Here is a 21,546-nt window from a genome sequence, read left to right as displayed (position 1 = left end):
GGTCATGCAATCATTTGAATCAGCTGCTCTGGAATAGAGGCACATCTAAAACATGCAGAGCAGGGAGGCCTGAGGACTGGAATTGGGAAACGCTGCTTTAGGGGATCCGTTTTGTGGATTGACGGGACAGAAGTAGAACTTTTTGCTGAAAGCATGACGGTCCTGGATGACCTGATCCAAGTGACAGGATGATGAATTCTGCTCTGCAGCAGAAAATCCTGAGGGAAAAGATGCAACCATTAGTTTGTGATCATTAACTCTGACACACTTATGTTACACAGGAAGTCCAGGTCTGAATATAGAAAATAAAATAAAAACAAAACGAAGATCTTGGAGCCTGATCCAGAGTTAAACTCCGCTGAGATGCTGTGGCATGAGTTTTAACTATTCATGCTGAAAAACACTCCAAAGTGTCTAAGACAATTCAACAAAGCTAAAATGATGCTAAAAATTTATTCCAGATCTCAAACTCTTGACAGCAGCTGCTGCTGCCAACAGAGGAACAACTAATATTTACGGGTAACTGTTATTGTATTTCTTATGAAATGTATGAAACGACAGGAAGCAGTCCAATTCAACCTGATTTATTTCCCCTTGCAACATGCAGAGAAAACACAGTTTGGTTTGAGCTCTGAGCTTACAGCACAGAAACACTTTATGTGTCTGCACAGGCAGATAAGGAGAAATGGGAGAGAAGGATTGTTAAACAAAGACTAAAAGTTTTTCAACTTGCACTTTCTAAAATATAACTGCATGCATGGTATCACTCATTTCTATCATTATCTAAGTACAGAATGTTCTTCTTAATTGCTCTGCATACCTAAGACCTTTGAAATAAAAATGTCCTCTTCATACCACAAAATCATAATCACAAAAAGCAAAGAAGACGTTCTGATAATGGTAGAGCAATAAAAAATAAATAAAAAGTCATGCAGTTGTCATTAAATGGAAAGAATCATATAAATACAAATGAGATATATGAATATTTGTTGTATATTCAAATAAAACTTGAGACAAAATAATAAGGTTCAAAAACTGATTACAATAAAAAGTAATGATAAGGTTACAACCCAAAAGAAAACTCAAAGCAAAAACGTGATGCTAACAATTCATAACAGTTCATAACAATTCATAACAGTTCATAACAATTCATAACAGTTCATAACAGTTTATAACAGTTCATAACAATTCATAACAGTTCATAACAATTCATAACAATTCATAACAATTCATAACAGTTCATAACAGTTTATAACAGTTCATAACAATTCATAACAATTCATAACAATTCATAACAGTTTATAATAGTTCATAACAATTCATGACAGTTCATAACAGTTCATAACAGTTCATAACAATTCATAACAGTTCATAACAATTCATAACAGTTCATAACAGTTCATAACAGTTCATAACAATTCATAACAATTCATAACAGTTCATAACAATTCATAACAATTCATAACAGTTCATAACAGTTCATAACAGTTCATAACAATTCATAACAATTTATAACAATTCATAACAGTTTATAACAGTTCATAACAATTCATAACAGTTCATAACAGTTCATAACAGTTCATAACAGTTCATAACAATTCATAACAGTTCATAACAATTCATAACAGTTCATAACAGTTCATAACAGTTCATAACAATTCATAACAGTTCATAACAGTTCATAACAATTCATAACAGTTCATAACAGTTCATAACAATTCATAACAATTCATAACAGTTCATAACAATTCATGACAGTTCATAACAGTTCATAACAATTCATAACAATTCATAACAGTTCATAACAATTCATGACAGTTCATAACAGTTCATAACAATTCATAACAATTCATAACAGTTCATAACAGTTCATAACAATTCATAACAATTCATAACAATTCATAACAGTTTATAACTGTTCATAACAATTCATAACAGTTCATAACAGTTTATAACAGTTCACAACAGTTATCACAGTTTCCCTCCTGAGGAAAAGCCAGTGTTTATGTGTGACTGTTATTTTTGTCTGGTAGGTTTGAATGGACTGATTTCTTTAGCATTAAGTAACTGGAAACTTATTTTTGTGTTTTCTCAGAGTTCGGACTCTGAGTCATTTATAAAACAAAATGTTGTAAATGTGAAATGAAACAAAACAGCAAAACAAAGCTGTAACATTTAACCTGGGAATTCATCTTATTCAACCGAAAGAGTCTGTAACAGCTGATCCAAACTGATAACAGAAGAAAAGCAACATTGAGATCAAAAAGAAAGAAAATCTGGAATAAAATTATTATGCATAGAAAATGCAATTAACATCACACATGAATAAGACTGCTGAAGTCAATAAAATCATAAAGATGTAATCTCTGCTCTCATTAACAGGTTATTTTTCTAAATATACCTCAGAAAAAAACACACATATTTTTCTGGTTCGGTTTTTTCTCACAGATGCTTTTCTGCAGGTGATCACAGAATCGATCAAACCAACACTTCGGACCGCCGTCTCCTTTCCTCCCCATCCTCACACAGTCTGCATCTGGGATGTTTCCACTCTTGTCATCAGGTTGGCCATCAATCCAGAAATGTAAACTAGAGAATGAAGAACAGAAAGACAAAGTTTATCCCAGCAAGTGAAATTCTGCAGACCAACATATTTCCACTTCAATGAAACCTTTCGTCCAGAGGAGATCCGTCCACCCAGAACCACCTGCCTTCTTCCCCTGAGTCCGTCAGTCCGATCCAGAACTTGTCCTCATCATCCACCATCAGGTCTCTCAGTCTTTTGTTCAGGAACATCTAAACAGGAAACGTTGATAAAATAACCGTGAACCTTTTCTGTGACGTGAAGAATCATGATGATGAGATGAAATCAGAGAGAATCTGAACCTGCAGCAGTTTCATACCTGCTCCTCTCTGCTGTCGATCTTCACCAGGTCTGATCCCAGATCAGCGCAGGAACGTCTGCTGTCATTCCAGGAGGATTTGATGAAGTTGAAGTAATAACATTTTTCTTCATATTGGTCCCAGTCTTTGGCCCATTTCAGGCACATTTTATCTTTAGATACACAATAACAAAGATGTCAGTAGCTGAGTCTCACCAGACACAGATTCAGCTGGACACTGAAGGGTTTTATTTCCAACTGCACCACAGATCACAACAGAGAATCTTTGTTTGAATCATATCCTATCGATCCTATGGATCTTTAGATTTAGTCTCCTTTACAGTCCATCATTACACATTATTGGCATTCCCCAACATATAGCTCTAACTTTCAAGACAGGTTTGTTTCCATCAAAACATTTTCCCTATCTGGTCTTCCTTAACTCATGACACGGCCGGCCCTGAAATGAGCCCATACCAAAACTTATCACTAACATCAGTGTAAGACTCCAGCTCAGAAATACTGCAAACGTCTCTGCTGTCAGACATTCAGGCCTTCAGACTCTGACTGTCCCACCTGACTGATTTCTCCTCAGAGCTTCATTCTCCTCTTCCAGGGTTTTGATGGTTTGATTCATTTGTATTTTATCGAAAGCTGATTGGAGAAGGAAATAATAGTTAATGAAGTTACATAAAAATGATCATGTGAATTTAAACCTCACAAGTTTTGTCTCATAAACTGAAATCCAGTAAGAATAAACCATCAGGATGAACTCACAGAGTCTGAAGATGATGATGAGAGCAGCAGCCAGCAGACCGACCAGAACCAGCAGAACTACTCTCTCTGCTGGCAGCTTGGAGGTTCTGCTTGGGTTTTCACCTGAGGAACATTTAGAGCAGAACCGGATCAGAACCCAAATCAGAACATGTTTTTACAATGTGTTTTAAATGTAAAAAGCTTAGATATGTTCTGAAATTATTTTAAGATGGTTTTCTTTTTAGAAGAGGAAGTGACATCACATTATCACAGCTGACAATGATGCTATGAAAAGAATAATGATGTTTTGCTTCACTTGTTTTAAGTCTTACTAAAAACTGTTTCTTTCAGTTCAAGTGGTTTTTCTCTTCTCACCTTCACCAAATGTTTCTCCAAGGTGATCATAAAGTTTCTTTACATCTTGTAAAATCAGACGTTCTAGATCACAGATTTTCATGCTGCTGACATTAAAAACTACCACCAAAAAGAAATATGACGTATGATTAACTTTGTTTCACTTCCTCATTTTCTGTAGCTGCACTTTAACTTTAGACACTTGATGACTTTAATTCCTATTATTACTTTTTGTTTCCTTCCATGTCAGAGAAACAAGAACATCTCAGTCTTTATTTACTGATATGTGAACTTTGGGCTGTTTAGTTTCACACACAGCTGTTTTCTTCCAGTTCAGATGTTGCATGTTGTCTCTACATGCAGTTTGTGTTCAGTCTGGTTGATGTTTGTCTGATGAAGACCACTCACCTCTGGCTGCAGCTTCTCCATCTCCTTCCTGCTGGTTTACCTCCATATTTACCTTCTGACCTTCTTCTGTTGACGTCTCATCATGGAGACGCTTCACAATAAGGAAAACTCTCTGACAAAGACACAGTTATGGTTTCTATGAGCACTTACAGCCAATTTGACTTTTTTCTCAATAAACTGTCCTAATTAAAGAGTTAAATTATTGACCAAAAACCCAGAATATTAGATCAACAACGAATTATCTTGATTCATATTTCTCCTGAACAACAGTTAGTTTAATCTTAACATAAATGTCTGCAATGATATTTTCCAGTGCAAGGAAAACAAACATTTCCTTTGAAGTTTATAAATGTTTGCGTCTCCTCTGATGTTCTGTTAATATTCAGAGGACAGAAAATGATCTGGACTCACCACCACCGTGTCCTGGCTCCACTGCAGACTCCTTAGACTGAAAATCTGCTCGGTAACTTCCTTTCTCACAGCTTTGTGTTGAAGAAACTTCCTGTTGAACTTGAACGATCATAAAGAGGCTTCAACTGTTTACTTCATTATTCTTTTCCATAAACAATTATTATTGTTTTTATTAACATCACAGGTCTTGTGTTAGATGGTAACTGAGACTCTAAAGGTTTTCAGGTGATTCATATGATGGGATGTTTGAAGTTTATGACATCATTTCCTCTGGTTCACTGATTGAGTCTGTTAGTGGAATATGTGTGGAAGTAATTCTGTTTAAATTGGACCAAACTGTGGTGTGACGCCGCCTTTAGTTTCTTTAGTTACAGTCTGAGATAACTATTGAAGGAAAAAGTGCAAACAGAACTTTAACCTGCCTTCTACTTTTTATCTATGTCTTCCTCACTGACGTTACGTTTTGAAATGTTTATGGGGCGAATTTATGGTAGATCAAAAGTCTAATTTAAATTTTACTCAAATATTTTGCTTTTTTTTTAGGGATAAAATGAACATTTTTCCATTTGATTTTTAAACAGTTAAAACTATCTGGGCTGCCCAGTGGCTCAGTTGGTAGTGCTGTTGCCAGTTTGAAGAAGGTCCTGGGTTTGATTCCCGGCCCGGTGTATTTCTGGTTTGCATGATGGGTTTTCTCCAGGTTCTCCGGCTTCCTCCCAAAACCATGACCAATTGATCTGTCTAAATTCTTCTGTGTGTGTGTGTGTGTGTGTGTGTGTGTGTGTGTGTGTGTGTGTGTGTGTGTGTGTGTGTGTGTGTGTGTGTGTGTGTGTGTGTGTGTGTGTGTGTGTGTGGTTGTCTGTCTCTGTATTGCCCCGCCTCTCGCCCTTTGACCACTGGAGATGGGCACCAGCGCCCCTAGTGGCCACAAACAGGGAGTGTAAGAAAATGGATGGATCATGAACTGAAGCTTATGAACTTTACCAATCGAGGGATAAATAAAGCTATTTATCAGAGCTTTAAGAAATGCTCTGATAAATTAAGTTGCAAATAAAACTTTGACAAAAATTGAGCCTTTTGTCTTTTGTGTTTTTTCATTCATATTTTATTTGTTACATTTTCTTCATAAAACCAACTTGAGCTCTGGTCGTTTTTTAGACTCAACTGAACTTCAGACACATGACTGAGTTCCTGCTGCTTCACAGATACTTTTCTGCGGATCGCTGCAGGACCTATCGAACCAGGACGTCGGATCACCAGAACCTCCTCTCTTGCCCATCCGCACACAGTTGCCTGCTTTCAGGCTGGCCCTGCTCCAGTTGTCTGGTTGGCGCCAACCCCAAAAGCTCAAACTACGTCATGAATAACAGAAAAACAAAGTTAAACAAGTCCAACTGTTTCATTTCTTAAATACTTCCTTAGCAATGAAACCTTTGGTCCAGCGGCGATCCATCCACCCACAAGAATCTGCCTTCTACTTCTGAGTCCGTCAGTCCGATCCAGAACCGGTCCTCATCATGCTCCATCAACGCTCTCAGTCTGACCTCCAGGAACATCTGGACAGGAGAAGTTGAGGTCAGGGCCGGCCCAAGACTTTTCGGGGCCATGGGCAGATTTTTATTTGTGGCCCCTCCACCCCCATAACAACATGGCGACACCAGACACTTTATCATTCCTAAGCTGCTCTATTGGTTTAACATCTATCATTAGCATGTTTTGTAACTATATCATGTCATAGCAGCGTTGTTACGGCTATTGATTTTAACCTGACAGGAGTAACAAACTAAAACATTTAATTTGGATTATGAAATGCAGACTGGCCATATTAATTTAACTGTTTAAAGGACAAATATTAAATTTACAGTAAACAAGATAACAAGTTTGATATCTTATATTTCCCCAACACTGACAGCAGGAAGAGATTAACCATTATTTCCACAACAATTATAAAATCAATATGTAAATTGTTTTTCCATTTAGTTTGTATTATTAAATGTTACTTTAAATATATTTATGTTTGATCATGCTGGCTTGGTGCTCTTGGGGGCCCCCTGGTGGGGTGGGGCCCCTAAGCAGCCGCTTGACTCACATAATCCTTGGGCCGGCCCTGGCAGAGACAAAGAATCATGATGATGAGATGAAATCAGAGAGAAGCTGAACCTGCAGCAGTTTCATACCTGCTCCTCTCTGCTGTCGATCTTCACCAGGTCTGATCCCAGATTCTGACAGAAACGTCGGCTCTCAGTCCAGGCTGATCTCACGGTGTAAAAATAATAACATTTTCCTCCATTTTGCTCCCATCCTGCCGCACACTTCAGACAGGTTTCCCCTTCAAGCAGAACAAAGTCTTCAGTGAATCAGGAGGAATAAATCTCTGTTACTTTACAACAAAGCTCCCCTTTGTTCATAGACATGGTATTAATTCATCTCTAAACATTTTATAAATCATTAATAACTGTTTATTATGCACTCATTAAGGGTGAGAAGGAGAAAAAAAATCCCCCAGTTTCCTGCCAAATAGTGAGCCAAGTCTGTTCACCTTTAAATTTTATTTAGAGTTGTTATAATAAAGATTTCAGATTACATTGTAAGCATAACAAAACATAATTCTTTCAGCTTATAGTGTCTTTCTCACCTTTAATTAATGCATAATAAACAGTTATTAATGATTTATTAAGTTTTTATAGAGGAATGCATAACATATCTGTAATCTATTGATTAGCCCTGTATAAATGGAGCCTCATTATAATTAACCATAATAAATGAAACACTGACCAACATTTAAATTGTAACGATGGCACTTGGCAAAATGTTTCAATTGTTTCAACTGTTGACTGTTTGTTCTATGACTTTGTATTTCTTTGTTTTAATGATGTAAAGTCCTTTGAACTGCCTTGTTGCTGAAAGGTGCTGCACATATAAACTGGATTGATCTTAACTGATTATTGTTAAGTTGTTCTGAGATTTCTGTAGATGTTTGTGTGATCTGGAGACAGCAGGAGGCGTCTTCTGTCCTGCAGCTACAATCTAACTTCCTGTCTCTGTCAGTCCATCAATGTCTCTTTAACTTCATTAGAGGACAGAAATGAGACAAAGATTAAGTCCTGAATTTACTCTCCAAATGTGAATTGATCCATCAACTCTGACATTTTCCATCTGAACCTGGAAACCTCCAAACTCTGAAGCCTCACCTGAGACATGTTTCCTCACATCGTCTTTCTCCTCTCTCTGGTTTTTATTGGTCATCAAACAAGCAGCATCTGAATCAAAAACAACAAAAGTTATTTGGTTTTTACACAAACCTGAACTTGGTGTTTCCCGCCAAACATATCAGTTGAACATTTCAGAAAAGGAAAATTAGATTGTGAACTCACAGAGTCTGAAGATGATGATGAGAGCAGCAGCCAGCAGACCGACCAGAACCAGCAGAACTACTCTCTCTGCTGGCAGCTTGGAGGTTCTGCTTGGGTTTTCACCTGAGGAGCATTTAGAGCAGAACCGGATCAGAACCCGAATCAGAACATGTTTTTACAATGTGTTTTAAATGTAAAAAGCTTAGATATGTTCTGAAATTATTTTAAGATGGTTTTCTTTTTAGAAGAGGAAGTGACATCACATTATCACAGCTGACAATGATGCTATGAAAAGAATAATGATGTTTTGCTTCACATGTTTTAAGTTTTACTAAAAACTGTTTCTTTCAGTTCAAGTGGTTTTTCTCTTCTCACCTTCACCAAATGTTTCTCCAAGGTGATCATAAAGTTTCTTTACATCTTGTAAAATCAGACGTTCTAGATCACAGATTTTCATGCTGCTGACATTAAAAACTACCACCAAAAAGAAATATGACGTATGATTAACTTTGTTTCACTTCCTCATTTTCTGTAGCTGCACTTTAACTTTAGACACTTGATGACTTTAATTCCTATTATTACTTTTTGTTTCCTTCCATGTCAGAGAAACAAGAACATCTCAGTCTTTATTTACTGATATGTGAACTTTGGGCTGTTTAGTTTCACACACAGCTGTTTTCTTCCAGTTCAGATGTTGCATGTTGTCTCTACATGCAGTTTGTGTTCAGTCTGGTTGATGTTTGTCTGATGAAGACCACTCACCTCTGGCTGCAGCTTCTCCATCTCCTTCCTGCTGGTTTACCTCCATATTTACCTTCTTACCTTCTTCTGTTGACGCCTCATCATGGAGACGCTTCACAATAAGGAAAACTCTCTGACAAAGACACAGTTATGGTTTCTATGAGCACTTACAGCCAATTTGACTTTTTTCTCAATAAACTGTCCTAATTAAAGAGTTAAATTATTGACCAAAAACCCAGAATATTAGATCAACAACGAATTATCTTGATTCATATTTCTCCTGAACAACAGTTAGTTTAATCTTAACATAAATGTCTGCAATGATATTTTCCAGTGCAAGGAAAACAAACATTTCCTTTGAAGTTTATAAATGTTTGCGTCTCCTCTGATGTTCTGTTAATATTCAGAGGACAGAAAATGATCTGGACTCACCACCACCGTGTCCTGGCTCCACTGCAGACTCCTTAGACTGAAAATCTGCTCGGTAACTTCCTTTCTCACAGCTTTGTGTTGAAGAAACTTCCTGTTGAACTTGAACGATCATAAAGAGGCTTCAACTGTTTACTTCATTATTCTTTTCCATAAACAATTATTATTGTTTTTATTAACATCACTGGTCTTGTGTTAGATGGGAACTGAGACTCTAGAGGCTTTCAGGTGATTCATATGATGGGATGTTTGAAGTTTATGACATAATTTCCTCTGGTTCACTGAAGTCACAAATAAAACTGATAAAAATTGAGCCTTTTATTTTTTGTGTTTTTTTCATTCATATTTTATTTGTTACATTTTCTTCATAAAACCAACTTGAGCTCTGGTCGTTTTTTAGACTCAACTGAACTTCAGACATCACTGAGTTCCTGCTTGTTCACAGATACTTTTCTGCGGATCGCTGCAGGACGTATCGAACCAGGACGTCGGATCACCAGAACCTCCTCTCTTGCCCATCCGCACACAGTTGCCTGCTTTCAGGCTGGCCCTGCTCCAGTTGTCTGGTTGGCGCCAACCCCAAAAGCTCAAACTACGTCATGAAAAACAGAAAAACAAAGTTAAACAAGTCCAACTGTTTCATTTCTTAAATACTTCCTTAGCAATGAAACCTTTGGTCCAGCGGCGATCCATCCACCCACAAGAATCTGCCTTCTACTTCTGAGTCCGTCAGTCCGATCCAGAACCGGTCCTCATCATGCTCCATCAACGCTCTCAGTCTGACCTCCAGGAACATCTGGACAGGAGAAGTTGAGGTCAGGGCCGGCCCAAGACTTTTCGGGGCCATGGGCAGATTTTTATTTGTGGCCCCTCCACCCCCATAACAACATGGCGACACCAGACACTTTATCATTCCTAAGCTGCTCTATTGGTTTAACATCTATCATTAGCATGTTTTGTAACTATATCATGTCATAGCAGCGTTGTTACGGCTATTGATTTTAACCTGACAGGAGTAACAAACTAAAACATTTAATTTGGATTATGAAATGCAGACTGGCCATATTAATTTAACTGTTTAAAGGACAAATATTAAATTTACAGTAAACAAGATAACAAGTTTGATATCTTATATTTCCCCAACACTGACAGCAGGAAGAGATTAACCATTATTTCCACAACAATTATAAAATCAATATGTAAATTGTTTTTCCATTTAGTCTGTATTATTAAATGTTACTTTAAATATATTTATGTTTGATCATGCTGGCTTGGTGCTCTTGGGGGCCCCCTGGTGGGGTGGGGCCCCTAAGCAGCCGCTTGACTCACATAATCCTTGGGCCGGCCCTGGCAGAGACGAAGAATCATGATGATGAGATGAAATCAGAGAGAAGCTGAACCTGCAGCAGTTTCATACCTGCTCCTCTCTGCTGTCGATCTTCACCAGGTCTGATCCCAGATTCTGACAGAAACGTCGGCTCTCAGTCCAGGCTGATCTCACGGTGTAAAAATAATAACATTTTCCTCCATGTTGCTCCCATCCTGCCGCACACTTCAGACAGGTTTCCCCTTCAAGCAGAACAACGTCTTCTGTCTTGTAGTGCGGCGTTGAAGGTGGTGAGGGAGACACTGTAGACCCAGGTTGAAGTGAAGATGGTAATTTTAATAATAAATCCTGTTCAAAACAGTCCACAAAGTTCTGGCGGCTCGGCTGACCAGAAGCCAGGGCTCACACCGGTAGCAACAGCAATATCCGTGGCAAACAAACAGATAGACAGAAAAGAAGCGCCAAGCGACGAGGACCCGACAAAACACAGAGACACAGGTGAGACTAAATACACAGGAGGTAATCAGGGAACGAGAAACACCTGGGAGTAATCAAGGGGAAGACAGGACAACACAGAGACTCAGAGACACAGGAAACTCGAAATAAACACACAGAAAAACACGGAACATGACATCTTCAGTGAATCAGGAGGAATAAATCTCTGTTACTTTACAATGAAGCTCCCCTTTGTTCATAGACATGGTGTTAATTCATCTCTAAACATTTTATAAATCATTAATAACTGTTTATTATGCACTCATTAAGGGTGAGAAGGAGAAGAAAATCCCCCAGTTTCCTGCCAAATAGTGAGCCAAGTCTGTTCACCTTTAAATTTTATTTAGAGTTGTTATAATAAAAATTTCAGATTACATTGTAAGCATAACAAAACATAATTTTTTCAGCTTATAGTGTCTTTCTCACCTTTAATTAATGCATAATAAACAGTTATTAATGATTTATTAAGTGTTTATAGAGGAATGCATAACATATCTGTAATCTATTGATTAGCCCTGTATAAATGGAGCCTCATTATAATTAACCATAATAAATGAAACACTGACCAACATTTAAATTGTAACGATGGCACTTGGCAAAATGTAATATTTCAACTGTTGACTGTTTGTTCTATGACTTTGTATTTTTTTGTTTTAATGATGTAAAGTCCTTTGAACTGCCTTGTTGCTGAAAGGTGCTGCACATATAAACTGGATTGATCTTAACTGATTATTGTTAAGTTGTTCTGAGATTTCTGTAGATGTTTGTGTGATCTGGAGACAGCAGGAGGCGTCTTCTGTCCTGCAGCTACAATCTAACTTCCTGTCTCTGTCAGTCCATCAATGTCTCTTTAACTTCATTAGAGGACAGAAAAGAGACAAAGATTAAGTCCTGAATTTACTCTCCAAATGTGAATTGATCCATCAACTCTGACATTTTCCATCTGAACCTGGAAACCTCCAAACTCTGAAGCCTCACCTGAGACATGTTTCCTCACATCGTCTTTCTCCTCTCTCTGGTTTTTATTGGTCATCAAATAAGCAGCATCTGAATCAAAAACAACAAAAGTTATTTGGTTTTTACACAAACCTGAACTTGGTGTTTCCCACCAAACATATCAGTTGAACATTTCAGAAAAGGAAAATTAGATTGTGAACTCACAGAGTCTGAAGATGATGATGAGAGCAGCAGCCAGCAGACCGACCAGAACCAGCAGAACTACTCCCCCTGCTGGCAGCTTAGAGGTGTTGCTTATGTTTTCGCCTGAGGAGCATTTAGAGCAGAACCGGATCAGAACCTGGAGACTCACAGAAACAACCACCAACCTGACATCGACTCTATAGAAACTGGCATCAAATCTGTCTGTTCTGAACTTTTTATTTTAGTTTTAGATAAACATATCCTAGTTGTTGATCCGTGAAAAAAAGTCAAGCTCCTCTGCCTTCTCCCAGTGCTATCTAGAAACAACCAATCAGAGCCTGGAGGCGGGATTTAGTGCTGTCAATCATCCCTATGTTTGACAGAACTTGCTCTCTGCTACGATGCAGCTTCTTCCTATCAATAGAGGTTTTCATGATTGCTACAGCTAGTTAGCATACCAACCAATGATGGCAGATAAACAGTTTTCTTCTAACTGTAAGTTGCTTGTCCACCATTAGCATGTTTAGCAGCAAATACCAGAGGTTGATTGACAGCTCTAAAACCCTGCTCCTAGATCTGATTGCTTGTTTCTGACTTGGAGCATTACGTTTCTACAGACAGCAGCTCAGGGAGGAGGTGTACAGCCACACACTCTGTCGGCACATTCTGCTCTCCTGACTTGGAATATCTGGCGGTGAAATGCAGACCATTAAAGTTGGTGAGAGAACTCTCGTCAATTGTGATCGTGGCCGTCTACATACCACAGAGGGCTAATGCTAAGCTAGCATTAGAGGAGCTGTACTGCCTGATCAGCGTGCAGATGAACTCCAACCCGGAGGCGGCCGTGATTGTGGCGGGGGACTTTAATCACGTGGAACTGAAGGCTGTGTTTCCCAAATTCCACAAGTCCATAAACTTTCCCACCAGAGACAATAACATTTTGGATCAGGTCTACTGCAATACCCCCGGAGCCTACAAGGTTGTAGCAGCTCCACATCTGGGCATGTCTGACCACATCTCAGTGGAGCTGATTCCTGTCTACAAGCCTCTGGCCTGCAGAACTAAGCCGACCACCAGAATAGTTCAGGTCTGGACTGAGGAGGCCTCCTCTGCACTTCAGGACTGCTTTGAGCATACAGACTGGAGTGTGTTCAGGGACGGCGCAGACTTGGAGGAATACTCATCGTCCGTTCTGTCCTATGTTCAGTTCTGCACCGACGCTGTCCTCCCTGTTAAGACCATAAAAGTGTTTCCAAACCAGAAACCATGGCTGGACAGCACAGTACGGGCCCTGCTGAAAGCCCGGGATGCTGCCTACAGGTCTGGAGATAGGTTGGCTTATAGCAGGGCCCGGTCGGAACTGAAAAAAGGTATTAAGCAGGCCAAGCTCCAGTACAAACAGCAGATTGAGGAACATTTCATCAACAACAACCCCCGAAGCATGTGGAGAGGCATAAGAACCATGACGGACTACAAACACAGCACTCAGCTGACCAGCCGCGACCCCACCCTGCCTGACACCTTAAACAGTTTCTTTGCCCGCTTTGACACGGCGGGCAGCAGAGAAGCTGTACATCTACCCCAACTGGAAGAGCAGCACCAGCCCCTCGCCCTACAGAAGCATCAGGTGACGTCCACCCTGAGGAGGATCAACACCCACAAAGCTCCAGGACCAGACAAGGTGTCAGGCCAGACACTGAAAACCTGCGCCGACCAGCTGGCAGGAGTGTTTCTGGACATTTTCAATCTGTCCCTGCAGCTCGCCACGGTTCCTGAGTGCCTCAAGTCTTCCACCATCATCCCTGTACCGAAGAAGAGGTCCATCACCAGCCTGAACGATTACCGGCCCGTCGCTCTGACCCCGGTGATCATGAAGTGCTTTGAGAGGATTCTTCTGAGGTACATCAGAGACTTTATCCCCGCAAACCTGGACAGCCTTCAGTTCGCCTACAGAGCGAACCGGTCAACAGAGGATGCTGTCTCCATCACTCTGCACACAGCCCTGACCCATCTGCAGCATCCCAACACCTACGTCAGGATGCTATTTGTAGACTTCAGCTCAGCATTTAACACCGTCATCCCAGACAAGCTGGTGCTGAAGCTACTCGAGGTGGGGCTGCCCGCTTCACTGTGCCACTGGATCAGAGACTTCCTCACCAACAGGCCTCAGATGGTGAGAATAAGTGGCTCAACATCGTCCCCACTGGTCCTCAACACAGGCACGCCGCAGGGCTGTGTGCTCAGCCCAGCTCTCTTCACCCTGTTTACACACGACTGCGTGGCCATCCACCCCACCAACACAGTCGTGAAGTTCGCGGACGACACAACAGTAGTGGGTCTCATTTCAGACAACAACGAGACCCACTACAGAGAGGAGATTCTGCAGCTCACTCAGTGGTGTTCAGCCAACAACTTGGTGCTGAACACAGGGAAGACCAAGGAGGTCATTGTGGATTACAGAAGGTCCAGGAGGACGGATCACACTCCCCTTCTCATAGATGGAGAAGTGGTGGAACGTGTGGACAACATCGAGTTCCTGGGCCTCCACATCACGTCTGACCTCTCCTGGAACACAAACACCTCCCACCTGGTGAAGAAAGCACAACAAAGGCTCTTCTTCCTCAGGAAACTGAGACGGGCTGGACTTTCCTCACGGCTGCTCGTGAACTTTTACAGGGCGATGATCGAGAGCATTCTCTGCCTCAACATGACTGTGTGGTATGGTAGCTGCACAGCACTGGAGAGGAAACAACTGACACGGGTGGTGAGAACAGCACAAGGCATTGTGGGATGCCCCCTCCCAGACCTGGACTCCATTTACACAGACCGGGTCAAGAAGAGAGCTGGATCCATAGCCATGGATCCCAGCCACCCGGGCCACAGACTGTTTGTGCCGCTGCCATCAGGCAAGCGGTGCAGGAATATACGGACTACAACAAATAGACTGAGAAACAGTTTCTTCCCCACAGCCGTCAGAGCCATTACTCCCTGCCGCCCCCCCCTCCCACACATATCATAACCTCGCAGTCATACATACATATCCCCCACCCCCACACAGCCACATTGTTCTGCACTTTGCACTGTCACATCATCTGTACTTTGCCATAATTGGACCTGCTGCTACTTCTTTGGTGTGGTTGAGTGCCTTTAGTTAATTTTAGTTGTATATATTGTTATTATTATTATTGTGTGTTTGCTTATTTATACTGTATATATTTGACTTTTTGCACGGGAGCTGCAATGGAAATTTCGTTGAATTCTGTTCAATGACAATAAATGCTATCTATCTATCTATCTATCTATCTATCTATCTATCTATCTATCTATCTATCTATCTATCTATCTATCTATCTATCTATCTATCTATCTATCTATCTATCTATCTATCTATCTATCTATCTATCTATCTATCTATCTATCTATCTATCTATCTATCTATCTATCTATCTATCTATCTATCTATCATCATCATCCATCCATCCATCCATCCATCCATCCATCCATCCATCCATCCATCCATCCATCCATCCATCCATCCATCCATCCATCCATCCATCCATCCATCCATCCATCCATCTATCTATCTATCTATCTATCTATCTATCTATCTATCTATCTATCTATCTATCTATCTATCTATCTATCTATCTATCTATCTATCTATCTATCTATCTATCTATCTAGGTGGAGAAGATCGATCTGTTCACAGATTATTTGTCTCCTATCATTCTGACATGATGACAGTTTTAACAAATATGTAAAAAAAAATTCATAGAAGTTATATACTTCAGCTTTGACTCCCCAGGACAAAGATTAAAATGTCTCTTTGGACAAAATTTTCTTTCCGCTCCTGGAACTGCAGGAGTTTTCAACCCAAAACTTTTCAGGTGAAAATATTTGACTGATAGAAAAACCTTAAACCTGGTTTAATAAAGTTTCTGCAGGAAGAACCTTACAGGTTCATCCGCTCCCAACACAACGAGACGTTGTAATTTCTAATTATGAGTTTTATTAATAATTGCCATAAGCAATTGTAATAAATATTCAAGCCTGAAGAATGACGTTCTGTTGTCTATCAGATATGCAGCAACAGGAAACATGACAGTTAGTTTTTCTATTTTTCATCAACTTCTTCCCTTTCTGTAGTGATAGTTTCTGCATTTACTTTAAACACCAGACCATTGAAAAAAATAAAAATTATGACTGTTTCCTTCACACCAAAAAATCCATCAAAACTTTGAATATTGAATGTGTAAAAAAATTAGTTTGTGTTCAGTCTGATGAAGACCACTGACCTCTGACTGGCTCTTCATCACCTTCCTGCTGATTTACTGTCACATTCGTCATCCTACCGTTTTCTCTGATCGGTGTCGCCATGGAGACGCTTCACTTCAGAGTCACATAGATGTGCAGCAGCTTCACCAAATAAAAACAATTTCCAGTTCAGGTTTCATTTTCATAACATTTCTGTTCAGATGCTGCCATCACTCTGCTCTTCAACTCCAAATTTAAATTGAGAAGGAATTTTCTGCATATAGAGAAAACCTCCAGAGTTAGACGGCAAATCAAAAAAATTTATGTTGGATTATTTAAATCAAGATTCACTTCATTTATTTAAGCTATTTTCTGAATAAAAACAGAAACACCTGCATGCAACCTGCAAAAAAACCATTAAATTAGACAGAAAGAAGACAAAAACAAAGTGTTAAATCAACACAATTATACATAAATACAGATATTTTTTTGTTTTTCTTGAGAAATTCTCTGAGTATTTATTGAACGGAAAACCAGTTAGACTCACCTTCAGTGTTTCGTCCCTTCTCTGTCCGATTGAAGATCTGACCGTCACCTTCCTGTTGCAAAAGCTTTGTGCTGAGTTGAAGGAAGGAACTTTCTTTTGAGCTTAAATTAAGATATTGGCAAAGTCAGTGAAGTTGTGTAACATGTTGTTAGAATATTAAAAACATGTCACGCTCCTGTAGGGTTTGTGGTTTCTTGCCTGTTTTTCTCTCTTTCCTTTCCTCGTTCAGGTGATTTCTACCATGTTCTCAAGTCATGTTCACCTGAAGATGATGTTTCCTGATAGCTGGAGAATAAAGGTTCGGTTCGGTTCTTCTTTCCTGCATCTGAATTAGAGTCAGTCATGACTGTGGTCTCAGCTTTCCTTCTGCTGGAAACATGAACACCAGGTTCTGTGGATAACGGTCAGCGCTGGTGTGATGATACTGGTCATTTCTCTTTGAAAATATCACCTGATTTATGATGTAGCACAGAATGAGTGAGTTTTGGTTACGGAGAAAATAACTTTAAATGCATATTCTTGAAACTTAATCATTTTCATGTTTTACATCTTTCTTTGTAAAATAAAAAGTGAGACCTCTAAATGAAATGATATTGCTGCGAGTTCTCAGATGATGTGTACGTTTTTTAATGTCTGATTTTATTAATAGATCACAAAATAGAGGTTGGGGGGCGTGCTGCGGTGGTGCAGCGGGTTAGCACGCCCCACGTTTGGAGGCCTTGGTCCTCGACGTCGCGGGTTCGACTCCCGGTCCCGACGACCTTTACCGCATGTCTCCCCCTCCTTCCTGTCTGCCTACTATAGAAAAAAGTATGAGCCACTAGCGCAGCAAAAACTCTATGAAAATAAAAATAGAGGTTGAAATTATTTCTAAAATCTTTATTCATGCATTTATTTTTTGAAATGTGTCATCTTGAAAGATACATTTGACATTTTTAGCTAATTAAAAGAAAAATACATCATATAGAAAGAGAAAAATAAGGTAAAGATCTTTTAGAATCAGAATACTTATCTGGTAATCATCTTTATAAAATGTGCAGAGATATGAAGCTGTTTTCTGGACTCAATTGAACTAAACACACAAACAGAGCTGCATTTCTGCTGCTTTCTCACAAATACTTCTCATCATCATCACAATCTCTGTCAAACCACAGGATCTCCTCAGAGTTTTGTCTTCATCATCCCCACACAGTCCATGGTATTGTTACATTCACCTCCTGTTCCTCCTCCTATGCCCCCAGGCTGCTTGTTTCATCTTCAAGAGATCAGAACAAAGACTGTAGTAAATCAGGAGAAAGAAATCTTCATAGACAGTTTCAGGTTTTATGTCCTGCAGCTACAATCTAACTTCCTGTCTCTGTCAGTCCATCAATGTCTCTTTAGCTTCACTAAAGGACAGAAATGAGACAAAGATCAAACCCTGAACTTACTTCTTGTTGCATTAGTTGGTGGAAACGTTGAAGGTTCTGGACGTGTTGGACGGGGGGGGGATGTTGGAGGAGGACATGTTGGAGGAGGACATGTTGGAGGAGGAGGACATGTTGGAGGAGGAGGACATGTTGGAGGAAGTGGTTCTGTGGTTCCAGAAGTAGGATAAGAAGGCGCAACGGGACAAGATGGACAAGTTGCTGGTGGTGGACATGTAGGCTGGTTGATGCTTTCTGTTTAAAAATAAATGTCAAATTAAATATTTGAACTGAAGTGTGACAGACTCCTTTATTGCAGGAGCTCAACAGAAAGCAAACAAAATTCTTTCACTGATTCTTATCGCTTAACTTGGGTAGAAGATTAATTTGGCTCTTCCTCTTCATCACTTCCTCTTTATCTTCAGTCTCAATGTTTCTGACAGTAAAGCCAGTTAATATTTGACAATGATCAAAAATTGATTTTATCCGACATTAAATATCTAGGTTCAGGTTCTTCTATTAACCTTTACTTTTCATTAACACAAAAAGTTCTTTACACCAGTTTTCCTGTTTCTTTTCCTGCTCTGACTTCTCAAACGGTGGATGTATCAGACGGCTGCTGGTGCCGAGCCAGTTACCAGCAGGTTACCAGCAGCCACTAGTTACCAATCTAGTTCAAATCCATGTGAACTAGATTGGTTAATTAATTGGAATTAATTGAAATTATTTTTTGCAAAGCATTTGTGGTGAATTGGTGCTACGTAAATAAATTGAACTGAATTGAATGTTTTATGCTGAATTAAAGAAAATGTATTGGTGATGAATATGTAAATATTTTAACATTGTTATAATAATTAAAATCCCAGATCTGTCGGCTCTAAATGAAACTCTGAGTCTCACCTGAGCGGTTACTCTTCAACATTTTGATCTCCTCATTCAGGCTCTGGAGAGTTTCGTTGTTCGTTATATAAAATATAACTGGTTAAAGAAGAAAATATTATGATCACCAAAATACAAAATAACATTTGCCATTATTTACAAACTTACTATGTAAAAAGTAACATTTATTTAATATCATTTTACTCCAGAAGCTTCTGTGATTTCAGTGGCTGGATTAATAGCTGATGAATTTTTCAACTGGTTATGTAACTAATGACTATAAAGAATATTCAAAACCAGCAAATATAAAAACAAATAAAAGACAAGACATTAAATGTTTTTTTGCTAAAAATTATGTTTTGAATCACATTTAAATATAAATGTAATATTAAGAGATTGTTTGTTTGATTTCTCTTCATATTTTCACAAGTAACATTTTTGTTCAAACCCAGGCCGCTAGCAGCAGCTGCCAAGAGAACGACGAGAGTGATCAGAACCATCAGAACCGCTGGAGACATGTTGGACTTCCTGTCCCGTCTGGGTTGTTGAACATCTGCATCTGAGAACAGAAAATCAGAGGGGAAAGGATATCTGATCACTGCATACAAACATGACGAACAATATAACACACAGTGTTTAATGTGAACAGATAAATCCTTTGTGTCTGAAACAGAGAGACAGAATTATCTTTTACTCTCCCTCAGGTGGGAAACTCAGTTATAGAAGCAAATTGGAAGCATACAAATTCAGACAATGGTAAAAATGCATAAATAAATAATTGCACTGTAAGTTCAAATTTACAACATTAAAAGAAATCTGCTGTAACTTAGAAAAGCACGAAATCTGCAGCTGTATTTTTCCAGATAACAGAAACACAACAGACTTTTTACAATTAGATTTACATAAATGAAAATTAAGACTAAAATTCAATAAACTGATGTTCAAATGACGAACAACAAAGATGTTGCATTGCTGCAAAAAATGAGAAGTTAGACACTTTGTTCCCTGAGGTGACATATTTCATAGGTAGGAAGCATCCGATGCTAGCAATAATAAAACAATAAATAAACAGAAACATCACCTCACAAGTGCAATCAGTCATAAAAAATCCTATAAATCTGAGGTTATTTATTCATAACCATTGCAGATGATTTACAAAATTGAATCATTAAACTAAAAATGAAAATATTTCTTTTTCTTTTCTGTTTTTACCCCCAATCAGAGACTTATGGATATGTTTATAATCAGATTTTTAAAATCCATTACAATTTGTCCAAACTAAGGAGTTAAAACCCTTTTGTGACAACTTCCCTGTAAATATAAAACCCTACAATAAAACTCATCAGGAAATGACAAACAAACCCCAACACAAAACGTTACATGGAAATGGATTTTATGTACAAAGAAAATGACGTAAAACATGTAAAATAAAATTTATTCCACATCAGATTACATTTGTTTTAAAAAGTAAATTCTGCCATCAACTTCTCTGTGATTAAATTAAATAAAGTTTTGCTCTTTTTTGTGTGTACATAAATATCTTCATCTGTAAATATTTTTACAGATGAAAAATGACACTCATATCACCAATGTACACAGCTGTGTTTTAAAAAAAGAAATAGCAATAAAAGCATAACAATTCTTCACACACAAGCTGCTTTCAGAGATAAGTTTTTGTTCAAACCTTCCCGTTTCGAAAGCTTGACTTCAGCATAAGTGCTGTCAGTCGATGAAGAATTATTATCTGCACAAAAAACATGAAGAAATAAATCAGATGGAGTCGACATGAGTTTAGTTTTCACTGTGATGCAGTGAAAGCATGATTAAAAAAACTCACCTTTGGTCGCTGATTTGGTGAACTTCACGTCAGAGTACGTTACATCAACTTCAGGCATGATTCTGCTGGGAGTCTGAAAGAGAACCGCAGGTCTGGAGAAACGAGGAGCTTTTAAAACATTTCCTGCAGGCGGGGAGGAGACAGACGGGTTCACTTTAAAACAGATGACATCAAAGGCATCAGTAATAAAAACAAAAATTATTTCCACATCAAAATTATCTGTGTTCTAAAGAAATTGATACAAGATCAAATTAAAAGTACTTCTTAAACCTTTTTACATAAGTAAAAGTTAAAAAGTGCAGCTTCTGTTTAGTCAGGACAAAATTT

At 38.9% G+C, this 21,546-nt stretch overlaps 4 protein-coding genes across 5 annotated transcripts; all 4 read right to left on the bottom strand.

The window, feature by feature from the left end:
• Positions 1–2,661: 2,661 nt before the first annotated feature.
• On the bottom strand, positions 2,662–4,919 carry LOC111610624 (CD209 antigen-like protein E; the record flags this gene model as incomplete). Its single annotated transcript, XM_023345318.1, has 6 exons — positions 2,662–2,796; positions 2,904–3,055; positions 3,459–3,536; positions 3,660–3,761; positions 4,401–4,512; positions 4,812–4,919. Coding segments are annotated over 6 exons (687 nt in total), but the record flags the coding sequence as incomplete, so codon positions are not given.
• A 977-nt stretch (positions 4,920–5,896) lies between these two features.
• On the bottom strand, positions 5,897–9,422 carry LOC111610507 (C-type lectin domain family 4 member E-like). The gene is made up of 7 exons (XM_023344836.1): positions 9,338–9,422; positions 8,927–9,038; positions 8,186–8,287; positions 8,003–8,071; positions 6,989–7,140; positions 6,243–6,367; positions 5,897–6,163 (listed from the first exon to the last, which is right to left on the bottom strand). Exons 2-7 carry the CDS (start codon positions 8,970–8,972, stop codon positions 5,983–5,985), a joined length of 675 nt encoding a protein of 224 aa, XP_023200604.1. The 5' UTR covers positions 8,973–9,038; positions 9,338–9,422; the 3' UTR covers positions 5,897–5,982.
• Positions 9,423–9,743: 321 nt separating this feature from the next.
• LOC111610506 (C-type lectin domain family 4 member E-like) lies at positions 9,744–17,194 on the bottom strand. Its single transcript, XM_023344834.1, has 7 exons — positions 17,098–17,194; positions 16,592–16,712; positions 12,318–12,419; positions 12,135–12,203; positions 10,752–10,963; positions 10,006–10,130; positions 9,744–9,926 (listed from the first exon to the last, which is right to left on the bottom strand). The coding sequence occupies exons 2-7, from the start codon at positions 16,671–16,673 to the stop codon at positions 9,755–9,757; spliced, it is 762 nt and encodes a 253-aa protein (XP_023200602.1). The 5' UTR covers positions 16,674–16,712; positions 17,098–17,194; the 3' UTR covers positions 9,744–9,754.
• An 810-nt stretch (positions 17,195–18,004) lies between these two features.
• On the bottom strand, positions 18,005–21,316 carry LOC111610508 (POU domain, class 6, transcription factor 2-like). 2 transcript variants are annotated; one of them, XM_023344837.1, is made up of 6 exons: positions 21,220–21,316; positions 21,067–21,126; positions 19,831–19,941; positions 19,404–19,481; positions 18,528–18,758; positions 18,005–18,352 (listed from the first exon to the last, which is right to left on the bottom strand). In XM_023344837.1, the coding sequence occupies exons 1-6, from the start codon at positions 21,275–21,277 to the stop codon at positions 18,327–18,329; spliced, it is 564 nt and encodes a 187-aa protein (XP_023200605.1). In that variant the 5' UTR covers positions 21,278–21,316; the 3' UTR covers positions 18,005–18,326. The 2 variants fall into 2 exon arrangements, with proteins under 2 accessions (XP_023200605.1, XP_023200606.1); XM_023344838.1 differs by lacking the exon at positions 21,067–21,126.
• Positions 21,317–21,546: the final 230 nt, after the last annotated feature.

The sequence above is a fragment of the Xiphophorus maculatus genome, chromosome 13 (genome assembly GCF_002775205.1).
Source record: "Xiphophorus maculatus strain JP 163 A chromosome 13, X_maculatus-5.0-male, whole genome shotgun sequence".
Lineage (NCBI taxonomy): Eukaryota > Metazoa > Chordata > Actinopteri > Cyprinodontiformes > Poeciliidae > Xiphophorus > Xiphophorus maculatus.
The sequence above is the reverse complement of the archived record's forward strand: the minus strand, read 5'-3'. Positions and strand labels throughout refer to the sequence as shown.